Below are 24,245 nucleotides of genomic sequence, written 5' to 3'. Positions count from 1 at the left end.
ACCTGAAAATAATATAGTGACTTAGATTAAATAAGTTAACTTACTTAACTTAGTTTAAAAGTTAAATCGGCCCCTGAAAAGAAGTAGGTGCTAGGTTATGGCAATGTAAAAGCGAAAAAGAATCTGATGCGAAAGAAATGAGATATGAATCCCACATTAAATACCAGGAAACTCTAATGTAATGGAAGTTTCGCAGATCATTGTATAAAGAATTAAAAAAAATTTTAAATGGCACCTGTATAAAATTCAACTTTATCAAGCATTAAACGATAATGATTATGACAGCCGTTTACAATTTTGTGAAATATTGACTAAAATGCTTTTAATGTTTCCTTTTTAGACAAAAGTTCATTTTCTCTGAATATCACAGTTAATCGGCATAATTATGGTAATATTCTAAACTAAAAAGAAATTCACTTACAAGAAATTCCAAATAATCAAAATTTATCGTTATTTTCGTTATTATCTGACGACTTTTACCTAAACCTTATAGAAATTTGTCAAGTATGGCAACATTACCAAATATTCTTGTAGAAAATTTACATATTGGAGAGTTTTTAGAGACCGTATTTTTTAGTATAAAGAGATTATAATCCATCCAAAAACTATATGAGATGATATATAGTATCGTACTCCTTCTACTAAATAAAAAGATTTTCGGAAAATCGTTGGGTCTTAAATTGCTCAAGTACTAAAAACTGTATTTATGTACTTCAATACAATACGTTTTTCATCAACCATATTTTTATTTTAAACAGTCCCCCTGTCCCTAACCCCTGAAGCCCTAGAAACCCCTGCGCTAATATTCTCATCTAGCTGTATTTATAATTGACTGCCTTCAGTCATGACAACAGGTACCCGCTGAGAACCACAATATAATTTTCTAAGAAAGGTGGGGACCCTCGGACTTCAAGAACTTGTTTTAAATTTACCTACTCTTTCTTAACATTATACCTGCTATTCTTGTGCTTTTCATCCTCACGCGTAATACCGTAAAACAAGTCATGCCTTCGTTGCGTCTCGACTCGCTGCAAAGTTATTTTGTAATTAAAAATTAAAATAGACGTGGGCGTACGTACAAACATTACTTAGGCTTGACCATTAACACATCAGAACTCGGGTTAGGTGCGTTTAGTTTTTCTTCTATTGGTAAAAATGCGGCCCGCATTTTCTTTGTTATTGTGTTTAATTTTTATGAAATTATCCCAAGTTTTGTGCAATCCTAAAGCGGCGATTTATGTCGACAATGGACAAGGACAGACTGCTATCGATAGGATGATGACCAAGGACGAGAAGCGCGAAATGGAAATTGAAATACTTAACTTATTAGGTTCGTATACTTTTAAAATTAATATTATTGGCTATTTTTTAAAGATTAAGTCATGTTCTTACGCTAGCACAAACAGTTTGTCGAATGAATATGGTCGATATGTTCATTTATTTAAAAGCTATTTAGGCGTAATAACATTAATGACAATTTACTTTTTATGGATATCTGAAATGATCTAATCCTTTATATAGTCAAAATTGCATTTAGTTAAACATTTTCAAACTGGGAGTTCTTAAATTTTATATTGATAGGTAGCTCTTAGAACGTTAAGATATGATTTATAAACCACTTTTTTTAAAGCGTATATAGCATATACAAGCGTTTTATAGCATATTATATAGCACATAAAAAGAATACAATAAATAACTTCTCATGATTGGGATTAATCCACCACCGAGGATTTTTATTTGCCAAATATCGTCAATAAAACAACAATAGTTTTTTAACAAAATTTTAATAACAAATAATAAACTTATAATAAAATTACATATACATATTATATATATATATATATATTATAAAATGATGTTTTTTAAACTAGTTGATGTTATCTGCTTTTCCAATGAACTTTCTGACAATTCGAGATGTGGATAATATCGTCGACTTCTGCATTATCCTACAGATGCTTTCCTTAAGATTGAGCAGTTTTATGTTTTCGATGAGGGTCTTTGGTATTAATTTGGTATTAACTTTAACTCTTGTTGACACAATAATTGAGATTGTCCGCACTTTTCTTATTTCTCATTATCTTCGTATCTGGTATTCTGATACGAAGATCCCTGTACTTGTATGTTTTGCGCTTAGGTTGTTCTTATTACACATAGCTACATCAATAAGGGTTGTCTTCCTAGAAATTTTATCGGTTAGTATTAGGTCAGGTCTATTGTTACTTACTTGTTGGTCCGAAGTACAGTGCGGTCCTAATACAATTTGTGTTACTCATGTTCAAGAACTGGTTCCGGCTTATAGTTATAATATGGTACCTTGGCTACTGATAAAAGGTTTAGTATTTCTGCTAGCTTTTGATGCAGTATCTTTGCAACTAGATCATGTCATTCTTTATATTCCGTTGGTGCAAAAGTTTGACACCCACCGGTGGCATGCTGAATAGACTCCGTTGTATCACATCCATCCCTACATCAGTCATTTTGTACTGTCGGGTCACCTACGACAAACTTTAAATAATTTTTTGTGTTTTGAAAATATAATTATAATATATAAATATCGCTACGTGACCTCTTCGTTGTTCAAATACCCGTTGTTTAAATACCCTGTGTCACGAAGTGTAATAACTAAATTTACAAACATTCGTGAGCCGGATGATACCTTTTCGCCCACTATCTGCATGCTTCGGCTAAATTTTGTTGGCACTTTCCATAGGTAAATATTTTGTCCACTAGTTTGTTTGTTTGATTGTTTTCGTAAACATGGGCCATTTTTCCGCACAAAATAATCAGACAAATAAAATACGCACTATTAAAAGACTCATACAACTCATTCGTACGCACCAAAAATTCGTACTGAAACCATACAATAACACAAATTTTGATCTTTTGTTAAACTGTAAAAGCAGTAAACAAAAAAGGGTAAGAATTTATGCGGCATTGGTCGAGAATATCAAAAAATGTATTTTTAACATTCTTATTATTTTAATTCATCGTATTTTATCCCATTCGTATCACATCGCATTGCCCAGCGTTTAAACTTATTGGTTTCATTCACCATTGATTTTACTAAACACTGTTACCAAAATATGAAATCGCTGTCTTTCAATCTAAGCTTATAGGCACCGGCTCAATGGTTGAATTTAATTTAATATTTTTCTCATTCTCTAAAATATCTATAAAGCTTATCAGTCCATTTTGCTATTCATAAACTGTATTTACTCCACACCATTGAAAATTCCATCTAGTTTTGTGAGGATCATTTATACGGTATCTCATCCAATAATTGTTTTTCTTTGACGTGATATGTTAAAAAAGAAAAACAAATACCAGTTAAGAGCAAAAAAATCCGCACAGAGGCATATTAACTAAAGCCGCGTTGCTCATTATAAGGTTCATTGCAATGTAATGAAGTGCATAGCAATGTATAAAGTTTGTGTTGAGGTTACATATAGTGGAATTCTAAAGGGTTCAGTTTAGGAATAACACACACACCTCCTAATGATATGTTTAATGAACCAACTTTATACAGCATGTTACTATCTTAACGTCCTTTCTGTTATGTTAAGTTGTAACTAAGAACAAAGAATTAAAAACTAAAACTAATTAAATTTGTGTACTTGCTTGCGTAGACTGTCAGTATTCTCCTAAAATTATTGGTTTCTTTCAGCAAAAACATTGAAGATAATTCCAAATATTTCGAAACTGTTCCACCGTGGTTTAAAAAGGACGCACTTCGTGACATTTCATTCAGCTTTAATTATTGTTTAGTCAGTTTTTTACCTTGGAAACAATTAAGCGATAGTCAAGGCGAGCTAGGTTAGTGCTTTTGACGTTGACAATAAAAGTGTGTTTCCTAATTTCGTTAAAATATATAAATATATGTGATAGAATATTCATACCTATAAAGATTGTTATTTGTGTATATAATTTCTGACGTTTAAACAAACCAAAATGAAAATAAACAATTTCGATTTGTAGTTATATGATTTCTATAAATATGTACCTACATATTCGCACGCAAATTGGCGAATTTTAAAGCATCCCAAATAAATGATGCTACGAAATTTCCAATTCTTGAATAAATAGAGAGAAAATCACAAGAGAAAATTGGTTTTTTTTTGTCTTTCATATTGTTACATTTTCTATACTAAAGGACGTTTTATTTTTAGGCTTGCCTAATCGACCAAGAAAAATAAACAAAGCAACAGTTAAAAAATCAGCGCCCAAGTTTTTAATGGACATTTACAAATCACTATTGGAAGAAGGCGATGATAACAAAAGAGTTAAAAGGGATTCGGATATTTACTTGAGTGGTGAGGAACAGCAGAAAATTGACCAAAGTGATGTGATAATGACATTTGAGATTATAAGTAAGTGCTTACTAATCCCATATATTTTTATTTTAAGATTTTAAATAAAATTTAACTTCATATAATTCACATTATCTATGGTAAAGACCTACCTATCAATTTTAGAGAATCGCGTGGACAGTGTTCGGCACGAGAGAGGAAAAAGACTGTGGTTCGATGTAGCCGAGCTACCATTGGCCGAGGATATTGTAGGTGCAGAACTTAGGATTTTTCAAAATCAATCATTAACAAAACATAGAGGAAAAGACTACACTGTTACTGCATATCAGCTTATTAATACTGACGAAGGGTAAGCCTGATAACATTTTTTTATTTAATTTTGTCGGGTCTAGGTTTGGTTCTTTCTGATGGGTGAATACCACCATGAAAGCAATAGCATGAATCACTTATTTATACTTATATAAAATTAACTTATAATCTATTGTTTTGTATGTTGTAGTGGATTATCTTACAATTATATTTGATATGGACATCGGTTTAGCGATCGAACAAGTCACTCTCTAACCACAAAACTTTCTAACCTAATGACAGCCTGTACAAAAACTTTTAAAAGAAAAAAATTTACCTTTTCAACATACCACATACTTTATCACTTTTTTTAGAACTTGAAGAAATCATGTCAAACAGTGAAGATATTGGAAAAAAATTAAATAACTTATTTTATTAAGTTTTTGAAATTCTCTAAATTATTTTTTAAAAGTCAGCTAATATACTATGTAATGAGTTACTTATTTTATTGGTTATTACATCACTTATAGCAAAAATCAATTTAAAAATAAATTATAAGTAAATATAAGTAGCAATGTAGTACCCTCCGAAGGCAGGTATGAACACACAGTTTCCAAAGAAAAAATTAAAGTCGTTATTTATCCGTATCTGTAAACCTACATATCTTAGCTGTGAATATTATTTTATTTCAAAGCAAAACAAAATTTTGGCCGTTGTTTATATCTAAGGAAGTTGAAAGTGTAGAGAGGGACTTATTTACTTCGTCGACACCTGGATATAATTAAGATCGAACATCACTATACGGTTGATCTATTAATTACATCTTAGGTCTCGACTCGTAAATAAGTAGCAATATAGATGTTTAAAGCTTATCAACAGGTCGACATTTTGTAAAAAAAGACACAGATCTTAAGTTTCTTTTTTTTTTTAGAAGTTAAAACCAAAAAAATCTAACATCTTCAAGATAATTTTATACATTTTATCATCAACATCTTCTACAGGGTACAACCTGCAAAACAAATTAAATAGTATACATAACATATAATAAACAAAAGCCTCTAATGAACTAGACCTACATAATAAATGAATTAAATAGGGGAAAAACAAATTAAATTCCACTAAAAGTATATAAATGCGCCTACAACAGTGGACAATGTTACAAAAGAAAAAGCAAAACAAAAAATATCTTAGCTAATCAGGAAAACCTAAAACATTAGCAGCAAAATTATTGTCTCTAATTGGCGTTTGGTAGAATTGTGCGAAAGTATTAGATCTCTGATACCAAACCGCCGAAAGACGAATTGTATCAATAGAGACACCCTTTTTTTAGAGCAGCTTTTGAAGTAGCTGCGTGGCGTGTTCTGTGGGCTGTAAAAACGCTTGTGTCTATCCCCTTGCTTCTAGGACTTTCTTAACCCATCTAGCAATTGTTTGTGAAGAAGCGTTTTTATGGGGTTTTTTAAGTATAATTAACAAGTTATTTGCCTGAGGGCCCCTCAATTTTTCAGTAAAAGATAAATAGGTATTAATTGTATGTACCAAACAAAGTTTTTTATTATTAAGAATAGGGATATTAATATTTGGTTGGTTTCTATTAAGTGCTGAAGTCTTTAGCCTACAGAATCTTTATATTTACACCATCGCTTCTGTTAACTATGTTGCAGATTTCGATGTTCGCTATTGCTTGTACCAGCTGCCCTGTAGCCAATAGTAATAAGGCCGCTAATTTGTAAGTTATCTGCTCTAAACTGAAATCGTTTATCGGCATCTTTTCTATGTTAAAGTTAAGACAATCGAATCCCAAGTTGAATCGTACTTTGGGTGGATTGGTCTCAGTCCATAAACACCTTTAAAAAACGTCTTATCCTAAAATCCTTTGATATATTGTCCTTATCTACTAACTGCCAATCGCGGAACGATAACAATTTAAAGTTTCATAAGAAATGCCTTTATGAAAATGAATAGTTAGAAATTTTAATAAGTGTTCTACCGAGACTGAAAATACATTTACTTTTTGTTCGAGGCAATAATTCCACCATAGCTTTAAGCCGGTATTATATTGTTTAATGGTGAACGGAGTAATTGATGCTAAACAAATATTTATGGAATCTTTTGGGATTCCTTGTCTTTGTAAAGCTTGCCGGATAGGCGGCCGGCAACCAGGGTAAGCTGATGGCACAGAGGATGTGGCGTTATATCAAACAACAAAATTAAGTCTTCACGTGGCTTGAAGAAAATGGGGTAACCGGACAACAAAGAATTGTAAACCGGGTACAAGGTTGAGTTATCCAAAAGGGAACTACAACTATGCCTTCCGCTTTATCCTCAATATTTTTTTGTCAAACTTTCAATATCAGTGCAAATGGTGGGAAGGCGTAAAAATTAAGGTTGGACCAACATAACGTGAAGGCATCGACCGCAACACTTTCTGGATCTGGTAACCAAAAAACAAAAAGTTCACATTTTCTGTTGTTTCGGCTGGCAAATAAATCAATGTCCGGCTTATTAAACGTGTAACCAATTATTTGAAATATCTCTTGATTAAGTTGAAACTCAGTGTTATAGTTAATGACCCTTGATTGCTCATCAGCCTCTTTGTTATCCGACAATTTTATGAGGCAAACAAGAAAACATTCCGGTTCTCGCACCATTGCCAAATTTCTAGAAACGTAATTCAATTTTTTAAATTGAACGCTACCCATGCGGTTAACAGAAGCTATAGCCATAGTGTTATCAATTCTGCACAAGATAGAACAATTGGAAATGTTTTTCGCAAAACATTTTAATCGGAAAAAAGCCAATATCCCCCAATTTTTCTATCATTATAGAATATACCCCAGCCAGTGCGAGATGCATCCGAGAAAATTTCTAATGTAAAATGTAATGGTTTTAGCGATTTTACAGAATAGATATTATTGAGCCACCATTTAAAATCTTCGGATAACTTCGAGGGTAACCTCATTATCGAGTCGTAATCATCTCTTGATGCCTGTAATGCTTTATATTTAGCTCGCTCAAATTGTTTAATATAAACCCTCCATACGGAATAACTGGACAAGACGCAATTAAATTTCCAATAAAAGCCGCAAACTTTCCAATTTTGCATTCTGTTTTTCCTTGGTATTTTTTGACTAAACACTTAATTTTTGACTGTTTGGCTTCTGGGGGTGAAACAGTCAAATTCTTTGAATCATAACGAAAACCTAAATAATTACAATAGTGAGTGGGCTCTAACACTCTTTTCTTAAAGTTTATAATAAATCCCAGATTCCTTAAAACCTGAATAGTCTTTATAATATTAAGCAGACACTCTGTATAAGATTGACCGATTAGTAAAAAATCATCCAAATATACATTTGAAATACGCCCTAGACTTCTAAGTAGACCTAAAATAGGTTTCATTATTTTGGTCAAAATTCTAGGAGCGCAGCTTAGGCCAAAAGGAAGACTATTAAATTGATGGTCATTCTGAAATTTAAACCTTAAATATTTTCTGTCTGATTTCTTAATGGATAACAAAAAATATGCATCTTTAAGATCCAATGTCGCTAAAAAGCAACCTTGAGAAATTAGTTTCATGACTGTTTTATGATCCTCAAGTTTAAAATGCTTATATCTGACAAATTTATTTAAAGATTAGCAAAGCATTAGAAAGAAGCACCTTTATCTAACAATTCCTTTAAGGATTTTTTTTATCTGACATTTTTCAGTAACAGACCATTTTGGCTCTTTAGGTATTCTCCTTTGAAAGGGTTTTTAAAAAAAGGGTATAGTTACTCCTTTAATACGGGATAAAATAGAACAGTCTAATGTAATATTACACCAGTTACTATAATATTTACTTAATCTTCCAGCAAAAGTACTAACCTCAAGTTCTAAAATCTGTTGTCTCTCTTGTTCGTGGAGCGGGTCGAATTAGGGTTCTTGCGACCCTGTTGCCGGCGTTGTTTGTTTTGGTTCTGAAACTGTTTGTTTTTCGCAAACTGTCTGCTGTTGTGGAACTGGCGACGATGTGGGGTGTATGCCGACGTTGATGGCCTGCTCTGGAGAGTGCCCTCTGAGTACGAGGGCAGGCCTCTGAAGTTCAAATTTTTCAGGTTCTGCTTAGGTCTGACTCCTTTCAGGTCTTGACTTGATTTTAAAATATTCTTAGAAGTTTTAATTCTATCTTCTAAGTCATCTCCAAAAAGGAAAGAAGTAATAGAAGATTTCTCCAATGCTTCTTTTAGATCTTTGTTTAGATACATTGTAATCAATTCTCTCCGAGATATTATTACTATGCTGATTTATTACTATGGAATAAATCAGCCATTGATCTACCAGCATCGCTCAGTTGCTTAACCAAGGTCTTATTTTTCTCTCCTCCCCCTTCCTCCTTTAACAGGGGAGTTAAGGAGTGTCCTATTGCAGTTACCGCTGCCCCTACTTGTGTTTGCAGCAAAGAAAGACGTATGTCTCTGCGAGTAGTCGAGTCAGATATTGCCGCTGCTATAATATAATTTAATTTTGGAGCGTTCAAATATTCACAATTAGCGGGAATCGGGTAATCACCTATTAGGCTGTTACGTTCTTCAGGGCTACCCTTCATCAAAATAGAAGACCATCTGTCCCCTAAGCTGCTGTGTATTTCTGGCCCCCCTGCATCATTTGCTCCCAGTAATTCTAAAAGATCACTGTCGAGGTGGTTGGCTGGAATTTCACTAATATCAGCAACCTCATCTTAATTTTCTGGGTCTGAACTGTCGTCAGACGAAATTATGCGTCTGCGTTTTTTAACTGGGGCACTTTTATTTAAAGTGTCGCTGGAAAGGGATTCAGAAGAATCACTCGCATCATTATAATTTGCACGGTTTTCTTTGTCTTCTAGATCGGACTCAGATGACTCACTCGTAGTGTTATAACGCGCACGGCGGAATTTTGAAGTTTCACCAGGCTCACGGCTGGGAAAACGAGCACGCCTTTTTACTGGGAAACGCTCACGGCGTTTCCGGCTCGCATTTCCCTTACGGTCACGGCGTTTTTTCTCGCTCTTTTTGCCGTCACGTGACTGGCGTTTATGCTTTTGTTTTAGCTTAAACAACATTCACTCCAATTTGTTTATCTTTTCCTTCATATTACCACTAGCACAAAAAAAAGAACAACTGTTCGCCTACAAAAAACTAGTGCCAAATAAAATCCTTATCGAGTTTAGACTTGTTATCTCGAACGAAAACAAAATGCACTGATAACGGCGGAGCATACCGAACTGACGCAGTCAACACACAACGAAGAAATGATATCCACAGGCAAGGTATGTAGGTTTACAGATACGGATAAATAACGATTTTAATTTTTTCTTTGGAACTGTGTGGTCATACCTGCCTTCGGAGGGTACTACATTGCTACTTATTTACGAGTCGAGACCTGAGATGTAATAGATTTTTTATATACTCAGGAGCTGAGGTTTAATCTATTAATTTCTGAGCTCGTTTCTTCACTTCATATGGCATACCAGATGATTGACAGTCCGTGTAGTCTCAAGGAGATAATTTCCATCTCTTGCCGTCATCTATATGTCGAGGAGTAGAAGCTTTGTCAGTGTTCCGTGAATCACCCAAGCGTTCAAGGCCCTGGGCTGGGATTCTAAAATCACGCCTCGTTCTCGATACGATCACTTCGAATTCGATCGCGACTTGGTCGTGACGAGAAGGGTGATTCTAAATTTTAATAGTCGACTAAACTTGTCTTATTCAATTTGATTTAGGTCTCTTTGATATATTTATTATTTTCCCTAATATTTGACAGATGAAAACGTCAATTGTCTTTTCTATTGATAAACACTAATAATTTTCACTTATTTTGTTAATTTTTTTATTTAAATATATGTCTATATTATTTTCTTAAGATAAAAAAATATCGTTAAAAACCACCACTACCCATTGAGAAATATTAACTGAATTCTTGGAAAATCACAAAAACTTGTATTCATCCACTTTTGCTTTTAATATCGTAACATGGGTGCAATCAATAGGATCTATAACACCAGGGAAATTGGATCTCTCCATAAATGTTAACTCATCTCTCATCTCTTATATTTGGAAAATTAATGAATCGGTCACCTTGCTGACCAATTGTCAATAATTTCAGTAATTTTATGAATCCGACGATTTGCAGTAGTTTTGCTAATTCCAAATTTATATATAAAAAATATTGCCCAATGCTTTTTTGGTAACAATCTGTAGCATAAAATCTTGACATACTAAAACTGCTCATTCAATGGTAACTCCCTGCCGCTATTATTAACAGAAGGTTTTGGAAAATAGAAATATGTGTAAGTAATCCATTGGTTGTTGTGTTTAATAAAGCTTCTTGATATACTTAATAATATATAAAAAAAACCTGGTAGGACTATTAGTAAACAATCAATGAACCAAATACGTTTAAAAAGGATGCTGACACATTATGCAGGTATCAAATAAGGAAGAAGCTATATCATCTGGTGCATACGATATACCCAAGCGTGTTGTCGACAAATCGTTAAAAACTAGGCAATCCGCAAGACACTCACAATTGAAAATTTTATTTAGAATCATATCAAGTAAAAGTATCAAATCGTAATTTTAGAATCCCAATACTGGACTAAGACCCACCCGGGGTTGTAAAAGCTACAAAGAGAGAGATCTCGCTCTTTCGAGCAAGAAAGCTGTAAGTCAAGGAGAGAATATACATGGTTATCGATTCCCTACTTGCATTGCTAATCGCTGAGAGGGGATATGCAATATGCCGCACGTCTTGGACTTATCTATGTACGTTTAATTTGAGGCAAATACTTCATTAGTAGAGATAGAGTAGAATAAACGCCATTTACTAAGACTTGACTTGACCCGACATGTATACGTCATATTATATTTAGGCTAAATATATGTATATGTTATTATTAGGATGTCCGTTGGTCAGGTAAATTTTCACTGCGAGTCATTAGAACCAGTCCATAGGAATCTAAGAAACCGTATATTATATTACTCCTCCAAACTAGAGTTTTGAAAAACATCAACATATCAAGGCTTTATAAACTGTTTTATACAAATATAATAGCACTTTTCATAGTCTTTAATGTTTGTTTTTTTGCATGTTTTTTTTTTAATTATTTTGCTAGCTATGTGTAAAAAAATTCCAATTTTTTTTCTACATTAAAGCAAATTATTTATTAATTAATATTTTGTAGCGAAAGTGAATTGGAATATATGTCAGAAGTTGAGACATCTTCGGATTCTACCGGATGGTTAGGAATAAACGTTACTAAATGTCTCGCTACCTGGGCGGCATTTCCAGACTCCAATAAAGGAATATATTTGTCAGTACGTCCTACTGATAAATGTAAGTAAATGTACATTATTTTAATAAACATATAATAAGTTTGATTATCCTTGAATAGAAAAATGTGATAAATGACTAAAACTGCATGTTTATTTGACAATACTTTGACAATAAAATATTCATTATTTCTAGACATTTTCGCTAACTATTTGCTTACACATTTACCGATTTCATTTTTTTTGGTACCGTTGAATAGAGAATTTTACGCTCCTTACTATGATGTATCACACGATGAGGGTTCCCATTTGACATATTAAAGTGAGGTTGGCTGGAGGTGAGGAGGTGATTGACAAAACTTCAGTAAATGCATAATTAATTAAACGTCCCCCTGCTGTATATCTAATTTGACGTTTTTTTTTTTTTTTTTTTTTTTTTTTTTTTTTTTTTTTTTTTTTTAATAAAGTTATTAAGGGTGGATGGATCATTTTGAAATGAAAGCACTGTATGTAATGGATAATTTTCTAAAGAGTTATGTTCCTAAACTTTCTTTTCAACTACCTTTCTTAAAAAAGTTTGTTGATGACACAATCTGTGCTGTACCTGAGGATGGCATTGATGAGATTCTTAGGGTTTTTAATAGTTATAATCCCTTTATACAATTTACTGTGGAAAAAGAAAATAATAATTGTGTACCTTTTTTGGGCACCAAAGTCATAAGAAATGACAACAACCAAATAATACTAAATTGGTATACAAAACCAACAAATTCTGGGGGATATATCAATTATTTTTCTAACCACAGTACAAAAATTAAAATAAACACAATATTAGCTTTAAAAACCCGAATAGAGTGGATATGCCATGAAACTTTAAAGCGGGATAATCTCAACAAACTTTTCAATTTTTCAAAATTTAAAACGATTGGTACACTGTCAACTAAACTCAAAGATAAAGATTAAAAGTTGTTGAAGTCAAACGTCGTTTACAGTATTCCATGTAATGATTGTAATAAAAATTATCTTGGTCAAACATCTAGAATTTTAAAAGATAGGATAACATCTCATAAGAGTGATTGTAGATTGGAAAAAAACTCATTTGCTTTAGCCCAACATAATAGTAACACTGGACATAGTTTTGGTTATGAAGAAACAAAAATCTTAAATATAGAACCTAAACTGGTTAAAAGAAATTTCATGGAGATGGTAGAGATTTATTCAGATCCAAATTGTATCAATAAAAAACAGACATAGAAGATTTAAGTATAAACATTTTAACGAGCTCGGGCATTTTTAGTTCTTTCAAATTTGCCGCCAAGCGAAACTTATTTCGGAAAAAACTTTTTACGAAAAAATAGCTTCATCTTTTGTCGTAGAAACGCCATATAACCGAAAGAACCATACAGGGCGAGCAATAATAAATTTTCCCCATGAAGGTTCGAAAAATTGAAAATATAAAATCACATTTTATTTAATAACTTTTTAGCGGTAACACTTGGAAATTTCATACTTTCAACATTTTTAATACTTTTTAAGACCTTTTTTCTAATATAGTCTACAATCATCTACGTAGAGTAGTTTTTGCTCTACATTTTTTTTTAACTTTGACACTTAATACTGGCATACCTATGCGACGTACGAAGACCATTTTTGCCTTCAAACACGCGTAATTTATCTGGCTATCATTCATTAAATAACGTTTGGTTTTAAATATTACCCTTTTCCAAGAAAATGCCATTTTCTATGAAAAGTCCTAAAAATTTAACTACTAAAACCAATTGGAATCGGTCCAGAATTGATTTTAATCTGTTCCTAAGTCTTTATACTATTTTTCCTTGTATAAATCATAAGGTAAAAATCTTTTCTTATACCCTAAAACATCGTCTGAAAATAGTCGATTTTGACGTCTACGGGCGATTTTAATGCCGACTTTTACGTTTGACAACATGAATGAATCGGCTCGGACTTGCCTCTTGTTTTCATTGATAAAATGCTTAAAACAACTCAGAACTTTCTGAAATTGGTATGGAATTATTCAAGAGACTCTGGAGAATCCGATTATGTGCATATCTTTTACCAAGTCGCTTTCCTTTAGCCGTGATAATTGGGCAAAGTGTTCGAAAAATGCCGTATTTTCATACAAGGCCAACTCGGGTGGCTCGAAAACAAATTGGCACGTTTTATTCATTTAAAAATAATGGGGTTTATGCACCGTGGATCGTATTGATCATTTAATGTAAAATATGGATTTAGGTATTGGGTGAGTTTTAGGATGTTGGAAAAATTTGATAAAAATTATTTAAATTTATGCATTTTAGGATTTCAGATTTTTTGACGATATAATAATTTAATTTTTAAAATTATAGATTTTAGGGTCACGTGAGAGCATCATAACTTTTTTGCTATTCGACCGATTGGGTTGAAATTTGGTATTTTGAGTTTATTTTGAGTACATTTTTTACAAATTTTTAAAATATTGAGTTTAAGGCCACGGACTATCAAAACTTTCTTCGTATTTGTCCAACTTGATTAAAATTTGGTATTTGGGTTTAATTTAGGATACAAGTAACACATTTTCACCGGTATTTTGACATATTGAATTTTAAAGTCACGTGACTTCCATAACTCTTTTGCTATTAATTCGATTGGGTTGAAATTTGGTGTTTGGGGTTTATTTAGAATGCAATTAATAAATTTTATAATAAAAGTATAGTAGCGAAGCGAGTATACTTGTTCTCTCTCATCTTTCTCCAGGCTCTGTAACGCAAACTAAGGTCCACCTAATATCTACTTCTACTAACATAATATTCGTCCTTAATATTCACTTCTCTCTTCTTGGATATGTAAAAGATTCGTTAACAAGGCGCCTGAGTTTGATGCATTTTTTTATATAGGAATTTAAAAATCATTAGTTCCTTTTCCCAGCCTTATCTATCATAAAACTTCTAGGTGATTCTTTAGTGTATTATTTTTCTCATTGTAACCTCAAATTTCAGCTTTCAAAAATAAATTTAACAATTTTCCCCGCCTGCAAACCATTCCATTAAAACTCGTCATTAATTTTTACAATATATTTTCTCAATTTTTCCCTTATGTTCTCAATAAGTTTTAAAAATAATTCTCTCTTATCCAGAGCTTCTTCTAAGTATTTCGTACAATTTCCCAATCGCATTCTTTCTTGTACTACTTCAGGTTTCATTATTTTTTTGGTAAAAACTTTGATATCAATGGTTAAAGCCTAGCAGCCATTCAGCTAATTTAATTTTTTTGTATTTTTGGATGATCTAGAAAAAACATTATGCAACATAACCTAAACTCTCCAAACTCTAGAGAAATCCAATTCTAAAGATTTTTCTACCTGCCTGTGTCTATGAGCTTTAAATTATCATTAATATATATAAATGTTATAAATATATAAATTCTTAATATTTAAAATAGATAGTGAAATGTAACAAAATATAAAGTTTGTGACGAGAACACAAAAACCATGTTTACTCATTAGTGGTATATTTGCTTTATTTCGTCTCATGCTCTTTTCTTCATAATGTCTCTTTTCCAAAGTTTTTTTGTAACACAAAAAAAAAACAGTTTAATATAACATAATATCAAGGTAGAGAGGAAGATTATTTATTTTCAATTTACACTATTGCTTATTTTAATATTTACTTTTACTTTTAAACATCGCACCTGTGCCTTGACTAGCTAATGTTTATTAATAAGTTTTATTCAGCATCAATAAATAATAAAAAAAATTACTTAAATTTGCAGGTGCATCTTATGTACAACCATATGTTATAATACTATACAAATAAATAGAATAGATTCTTGAAACATTAAAATAATATTTTTAGATATTTTTATTAGCAAGAATGTCAATTAAAATGTTGAAAGTATGAAATTTTTTTATGGCCACTGAAAAGTTGGATTGTGTATACAAATATTTTTATAGCAATAAAATAACATACAAATATAATATTCTTGGTTTAAAATATTACATTTCGAAAAATTATACTTCTTTGGAGTGTGGAAAACAGGAAAATTTCTTCGCAATAATGTTAGAAAGGATATTCTTGCTATGATGGAAAGACATAAGAAAATCCTGCTAATCCCAGAATGGACACTCTCACTTGCAGTTGCAATCTACAGCAGCTTGCATGATATATATTCTAAAATTGACTAGTAATGCGATACGTTAAGTTTTAGAGAAATTTATTTCATATTAGACATTATGCTTTGAAACGTTACTTTTAGATAATAAGTATATTCGCACTGATTACGCAATTAAACTAATTTATTAAAAACTATATCGAAATACAAATATTTCGAAAATATTTGAAGGGAAGAAAAAGAAGTAATATTAACTTTTATTTTTTTTGCCAATTTTCGGAATAGTTAGGAAGGTAAATAAAGAATGCCCAGAGTGGCAAATAATTGATAAATACGCGATCGACGCCTTAATTATACCTTCTTATGGTTAGTATATTACAGTTTTACTTAGAAGAAAAATCACTTTTAGTTTTGTGCACAAAAATATTGGAAACGAATATTTTTCCTATTGATATATTCAATAGTATATTCAATACAATATATTTTATTTTTAGCCCGTGAAATTAGGCCAGAAGATATTGGTTTAGTTACTGTTCGAGGTGACGAAGCGACACACCCTTTTATGGTTGCTTTTTTGAAAGCCTCTACATCTGTTAAGCCTAGAAAAGCTCGAGAAATTAGAACAAGAGTAAAAAAATCTGACTTTGGAAGTGTATTTGGACACCACAAAGGTAGGTACTTTTATATACATATATAGATAATAAATGTTCGACAAAGATTTAAATGCGTAAACTAGAGATACTTGGTAGATTGCGTATTTGCTCCTAAGACACGGTTTTTTAAGACATGTCTATGTAATCATGGATTTTCATATTATGAAAATGGAAATTACTTCATAGTTTTTTGTAGTTCTTCATGTTCAAGGGCCCGGTTCCCTTATTAAACTGGTTAGCTGACTCCATCCGCACAAAAAATGTAGAATTTTCTAAGCGTTTTCAAATCGTTTTATGATTTTTTTAAGAGAGTCCATTTTCTTGTAATTTTTAATCAGTTTTTAATATTGTCACTTTTTAATTTGAGTCACGAGGTCAAGTATAGTAAGGTTAAGAATAACAAAAAGTCTGTTCCCGACATAAAGAGTGTGTTCCGCAGTGCTGTTACAATATTAATTAGATTTTCATTAGAGATTAGCACATGTAAATTTTTTATCCATTTATGATCATCTTATATCATATATATCTCGAATTTAATTAAATCAGTAAAACATTTAGAAAACATTTTAACCCCTGATAGTATAAAGTGCAACTCATAAAACGATATAACTGCAACAGGCAATTTTTATAATCGGTAGTCATTCAACGTATATCTGAAGTGATTACCTTTAATGACAGGCAGATTTTCGGAAATCTGAACTCTACAAACTTTTTTATTGATTCCTTTGTCAACTCTGTACTTAAATTAAAAGGGAACTCATGTGCCTACTAATAAAATCCTTTAGTATGATCTGTTTCTGTCAAAATGTCTTGTAGTGATGAATTTTTTGTTTTTGACTGTCAAAGTCTCAAAATAATAAGAAAGTACCAGCGCTAATACTTTCCTAGTATTTTGGAGTCCTTTAATGCTTTGTCTCGGCGCTAGTATGGATTCTGAGTCGGTCTGTCTATACAATAGATATATTTTAAATTTTAAATTAAAATTGAAGCCTGCTGGATTTTTTGTAAATTTTACATCTATCTATCTATAAAAAGTCCTTAACACCAAACCGTGATTTTAAATAAAATGTCTCATTAAGCTCAGCATTAGAATAGCTTAGAACATAACCTTTTGGTAGGAACCAGGCTGTTAACTTAAAAGATTCAAATTACACTTTCTGATTAAATAGAGGTTCCAACTGCAGGTCTAGAACACCCCAAGTGGTTTTCTGCTGGTTTAAATAATGGCCTTCTTTTGTCAGCAGATCAAGAATATAAGACTCCTAACACATTGGCCAGCTCAATAATAATGTCAGAAATATGGCCTTTGTTTAACTTAATACTCTAAAGACCAAATTGAAGGTTACTCCGGTCATGATGGTCCAGGATAGAAATATACTCTGACGGAATGTTATTTTGAGGCTTGATCTAATTTTTTTTGGTAATTATTATTCATAGTCATTTGTCTCGGGATGACCAGCCTGAGGCGGTGTGTAACAGATTATCTGCAAATAATTTGACTATTTTGCAGCATCTAGATTAGGTCAATTATTTCACCTTAAAAACTTTTTAATACATTGCTATTCATTATATTCTTTCTTATGGTTTGTCTTTGGAAAATTGCTACTATATTGAGAAAGTAGTTATTTGTCAAAAAAGCATTATTCGTTCCACGTTTACGCTTCTATATAGAAAATCGTGACGCAGATTCTTTAAAGAAGGAAATATCCCAACCATCATTACCTACATAATACTATACAAAATGTGCTTATCTTCACGTCAAGTTATGCTTGTCTTGTAAAGTTATAAATTTTAGTAACCTTGTAAAATGTATTGACGTTAATTGTTAAAATATTAGAGTAATGCAAATAAATTTTATGTTTCTTTTGTCGAGCCGAGCAGTCTTAGGTGTAGGATGGTTCTGTAAATACCTCTCTTAGAATTCTTAATTAATTATGCCTAGATTTTCTTTTTTCTTTGTACTGATGCACTATATAAATTAGAATGAGATAACTACCTGCCTTTAGTTTCTTTGAATAAACAATATGGAATAGTAGTGAACAAATTATCATCAGCCGTTATCCATCCACGCAGGATATAGCCCTCCTTCGAATTTTTCTAATCGTACCCGTTTTGTGCCTTCTTCATCCAGATTTCACCGGCTATGGCTCGAATTTCGTTGGTCTATCTTTTATGAACTTGTGAAAATGATTTTATTATTGATACAAGGTTGATCTTTAAATCCGAGGTGGTAAATTTTATTTCTGTCTTTGGGTCTATTCTTTCATGTTGGAATTTCATGCTATACATTCCTTTATCAGCCCATATTAATTGTTTACTGTAGTTTTCCTGGTACTGTTTATAATCTGGTATGTGATGTGTTGTTTCAGGTCATCCAGTGACACTTGTTCTGTGTTTTGCGTTTTAGATAGCCTCCTGTCTTGTTAAGCTGGTAATCGGAAATGTTTTGGAGAGTGAGATTTAGATGTTAACCTTTAGTGTTGATGAGTTTTGATTTTTCTAGTTTTGTGTTAATTCGAACTCTTGCTTTATTTAATCTGTAGTCGCTACCTAGAGACAATTAATTTCACATCCTAAACAGTGTGCTTTTATTACTTATTAGCTTACCCTGCGAACTTCGTTCCGCCTTAGAGATAATAAATAAGCAGATTTTTTATTTATATTACGTTAATTTTTTTTATTAATCAAGTATTTCTTTAATAGGTTGCTCTCTTCAGTTAAGCAGCTTATGACATGACATTATTTGTTTTTATCATCAGGCCATGTGAAAAACATTGATTTTGCAGATTCAGACCACAAACTTTCAATGATTGGCCTTGTGGTTTGTTAATGGTCATGGCGAATGCAAGATGGATCGCAAATTGAAGTCTTTTAAACTCAAGCGGCATATCAGCTGGGATCATCGGAATCCTCGAAATGAGAACTTCCTCGTCTTCGAATTTTCCTCAATACATCTCGAGTCATTGCGCATATCTTTCAATGTTCTAAGTGCTTCTAATGATGATTATTTTTGATGGTCATAAAACTTTCGCCATTGGGGAGTTTTTTGAAGTATTACATGTTGGTATTCTAGAAGAAGCAACTGCAAGCGCAATGTTGAATCTCGCATGAACGGTGGCTAAGAGTAATGACGTGAGGAATGTTTTACCAGTTCCACAAGGGATATCCAGGAAATGTACATCATCAATTGTCTTCATTAAAGTACCATAAACTTCCTTCTGTTGATTTAATAGTGGTAAATTCATTTATTTAGTTTAAACTACTAAACTTAATTCCTGGTGATATTATTATGAAAATGTAAATATGTAAGTTATTCTAGTTTTTGTACTATTTTATTTGTATTTTGTAGTTAAAAGTTAATTAGTAGGGTTTACTTAGTGTTCTACTTACGTTTAGCTTAATATTTTCAGTTAGTATCTAGTTTTTAAGTAGTTTCTCTTATTTGAAGGCCCCATGTTATTTAGGTTATATTACTGTAAATCCCTGTATGTACGCCACTTCCTAGAATTTATATAGTTGCTTGCTTTCACCGCCAGTATTCTCTTGAAATTATTGGTCTCTTTCGGCAAAAACAATGAAGAAAATTGTAAACATTTCTAAATTGTTCCATGGGACTTTAAAAAGGACGCGCTTTGTGACATTTGATTCAGTTTTAATTGCTTAGTCAGTTTTTACCTTGGAAATAATTAAACGACAGGCAACGCGAGGTAGGTTAGAGTTTTTGATGTTGCCAATAAAAGTGGGTTCCTGAATATTCATGTTCCCGTTCCAATTTTTGAATTAATGCGTCATTAACTTCACGATTTGGCGTTGGCATTCCTAACCTGACTAATAAACCTTGTGTCATACAGGGTGTACCGAAAGTAATGGGACATAGAACACCTTATCCTAACTTTAAAAGTAACTGAAATACAGGGTGTTAAAGTATTATTTGATTAGGTCCTAAACATGACATACTGACATGTAATTTAGGATATACGAGTCTTTTAAAAAGAAAAATAAAATTTCCTGTTTGTGGATTTTCGGTAGAAAGCGCTCGTTGCGTTAGTTTTTACTTTTTTAAAATACCTAACTTTTTTGCAGCTCCGTATATTGGTTTGAAAAGTAACAAATTAATTTTCTTTTTTAATATTACATAAAAAATTTATAGCTTATTAAAGTCACTATATAAGATGATTGATATTTATGTAAAATTAGAATAGTTTTTTACATTTTTACATTTAGATTATTTATAGAACTATCATAAACAGTTGATTTCAAATATCTCCAAATACAGAAGTCCATGGGGTTTTAGTATGGACTACGCACAGGCCAAAGCAAAGGTCCTCCACGGCCAATCCAACGTTCGGGATATTGTTCGTCAAGGTAATTACGTACCTGTCGAGGAAAATGCGCTGGCGCGCCCTATCTTGCATAATATACATGTTTTGCCTAACATTTATTGGTATATCTTCTAAAAGATCTCCAAGTTCATTTCGTAAGAAATTTAAGTACAAGGCTCCGTTCAAAGTAGGTGGTAGTTCATGATGGCCTATTATATGGTTTCCAATGATACCAAATGTTTAAATTCATGCTGGAAATGATGACTGACAACTGAATTGAGATTTTCAGTAACTCACATATGAGCATTTCTAAAGTTAAATACGCCGCGCCTAGTAAACGCACCTTCTTCAACGCCAACTGCCAAAAATGCGATTTAAATAAAGTAGGAAATAAATATTATTTTAAACATTTTTTTAAAAAATGGTGATTATGTCGAAAATGGTTGCTCCTAGCGACTTTAAAATTATGTTTTTAAAAATTTTAAACCGATATAAGGTGCTGAAAAAAAGTTAGGGGTTCTAAAAAAGTAAAAACTAACGCAACGAGTGCCCTCTACCGAAAACTGTGTTTATTTGTTGTGAGTGGGACACCTTGTGTTCCTCCAGTGCGACCCTAGGTCTATTGTGGCTGATTCCTAGGTGTTTATACTTCCCCAATTAAGTCCGCCCTCTTTAAGAGTTCGATAATTTGACTGAGAGAAGCATTCTTAATATCTTCCGTCTTAGGTAAGGTATTGTCGAAGATGGCCTGGCCTGCCCGATTCTCTCTAGTGCCGGGCATAAGATGTGCTCGGCAGTCTTGTCTTCCTCCATGCATAGTCTGCATTCGGCGACTTCCGTTAAACCAATTCTATTCATGTGGTGACGCCGTTTGCAGGGGTCGGTATACATTCCCATTAGGGCTTTTAGGTGCTTCCTGTTGAGTTCCCTTATGAGATCTGTTATCTTCCTTCGTATCTGTTACCTTCCTTGTTTTGCTTTGTTGTGCGCCAGGTTTGAGAGTGTGTGTTTTGCCGTATTGTAGGCAATGCCTAATGCTGGTTCTGGTCCTTTCTATAGGTTGAACTCTGTTCCTTTTTTGGCTAGCTTGTCAGACGTTTCATTTCCTGTAAGCCCAGCATGTCCCAAAATCTGACTTTGGGGTGCGTTTTTAACATTTTATATAGCAGCCGTAGAAAAAAAAGTTTTTTTAACTTTCTTTATATTACTTGTTTCTCTGTTTTTTTTTTACAAAGTCCTTACTCTTATTAATTTTTTTTTCTAGGATACGAACAAGACACCAGAAGCAGTTGCCAGATTAACACATTATATATAAGTTTTAAAGATCTGAATTGGCAGGTAGGTTCAAAAATATTTTTATCTATTTTACAATTTTACGATGTTAGCAGCTTCGAAAGAAGATATTAAAACTAAACTAAAAATTACTAAAAATAAATTAAAACTACGTACAGGTGGCCTTATATATTAAAGATGTAATAGCTAATAGAGCGAAATATCCAATGAAGCCTGGCAGAATAAAGTTTAAAAACTAACCAAACTTACAATAGACTATAAGGGATTGGAACTTTATCTTTATGAAGAATGGTTTTTTGATTTTTGCATATTGCTAAACTTTCGTATGCATCTCGTTTTCGAATTTTCGATTATTATTAAGTGATCTTAATGATTTTAAATAGACTATTTCTAAAAAGTGGCTAGTATTAAAATTATGTTTAGCCAAACTTGTCTTTTCAACTCTTCCATATTTCATATGAGCTACATGTTATCTAAATCTGATATCAATTAATCTTCTTTTTGCCCTATGTATTTCTAGTTAAAATTGTTACAATTTACGTTACGATTTAGTGAACTTATTCCAAGTTACAGACATGTACTGTATACTTAAAACTGTAAACGTCTCTAGGATATGTGTATCATTATAAAAAATAAATAAGTGTATATATCTTGGCGGCAAAACTTAAAACCTCATCTTTCTTATGGAATACATTTTCTATTTTGCTACAATATAAAACAAAACACCATTTAATTTTATTATTATAATTTGTTTCAGGATTGGATAATTGCGCCTGAAGGTTATCCAGCATACTTTTGCCATGGCGAATGCAATTTTCCCCTTAATTCTTATATGAATGCGTCGAATCATGCCATCGTTCAAACACTTGTTCATTTAATAAATCCCACTAGATACCCGAAGTCTTGCTGCGCGCCTACAAAATTATCTCCGATCTCTGTTTTATATTTCTTAGATGATCATAATGTAGTGCTAAAAAGGTATAAGAAAATGGTTGTAAAAACCTGTGGATGTCTTTAATTTAAAAAATAAATAATGGAACGCCATATAATCTTTTGTAATAAATCCTGTACTTTAGTAGAAAGAAAATGTAAAAAGAGAGTTATTAAATATTATTTAAAAGTCTTGTATATATATAGTTATCATGAAACACACGTAGTGCTTATTGATTATAAAATGTATTTCTATATATTGAAATATTACTTGTTAGGGTTTGTTTTTCTGGATAATAAATGTAAAAGAATATATTAAAAGCCGTAGGTAGGCCGTGTATCATGGAAAATTGATTTTTTATTTTATGATTTTCTCTTTTAGTATCACATAAGCTCTCAATTAAAAAAATACATCTTTTAGGAATAAGGAAGACCCTGGGGAGAGGGTGTTGTGTTTGAAATCATATCACAAGACATTATACGATGGGAAAGAACTCTTTAGCAAGAACGTCAGATTGTTTCTGAGGGGTACCAGTTTTGACGCAAAATATACCAAAATTTCGCGACTTATGTCAATGATTTCTATTTGCAGAACTTCCAATGAAGTAAAATAGGATACTATAAAACTTTTTATGTGCCCCCACAAACTGAGCGAGCCTCTTAATTGCACCCCTTCACCCAAACCAGCGAACTGAAATGTGTGAATTAGCGAATAATTCGAGGCCTTGGCCACAGATGTAAATAGCTCCGCACAGTGCGGAGCTATTTACATCTATGCCTTGGCCTTATTGAAAAATCAACAAATGATCATTGGACACATTGGTTGTTCTTAAAATAAAAGCTTCAATATTTCCTTTTTTGATCTTGTAGATAGGAAGAAAATCATGAGGATGTAACTTTCTGAAAGCTTTTAGTGATGAAGCTTTCCCAGCAGAATACTGTGGCAGACACACTCAAATGCTTTTGACAGATCACAAAAAGCCACCGAGGCGGTCCATCATCATAATTTATCTGTAAATATAGATTAATAAAGAATTTAAATATGGCATGATT

The 24,245-nt window shown here is 32.3% G+C and overlaps 1 protein-coding gene across 1 annotated transcript; it reads left to right on the top strand.

Moving 5' to 3' along the window:
* The first annotated feature begins 957 nt into the window (after nt 1-957).
* LOC126746326 (protein 60A) lies at nt 958-23,542 on the top strand. Its single transcript, XM_050454524.1, has 7 exons — nt 958-1,330; nt 4,167-4,367; nt 4,473-4,656; nt 11,800-11,951; nt 16,489-16,665; nt 22,234-22,307; nt 23,020-23,542. Exons 1-7 carry the CDS (start codon nt 1,156-1,158, stop codon nt 23,278-23,280), a joined length of 1,224 nt encoding a protein of 407 aa, XP_050310481.1. The 5' UTR covers nt 958-1,155; the 3' UTR covers nt 23,281-23,542.
* Nucleotides 23,543-24,245: the final 703 nt, after the last annotated feature.

The sequence above is a fragment of the Anthonomus grandis genome, chromosome 17, assembly GCF_022605725.1.
Source record: "Anthonomus grandis grandis chromosome 17, icAntGran1.3, whole genome shotgun sequence".
NCBI classification, from domain to species: domain Eukaryota; kingdom Metazoa; phylum Arthropoda; class Insecta; order Coleoptera; family Curculionidae; genus Anthonomus; species Anthonomus grandis.
Note: the sequence above shows the minus strand (reverse complement) of the source record. Positions and strands in the feature narration are given on the sequence as shown.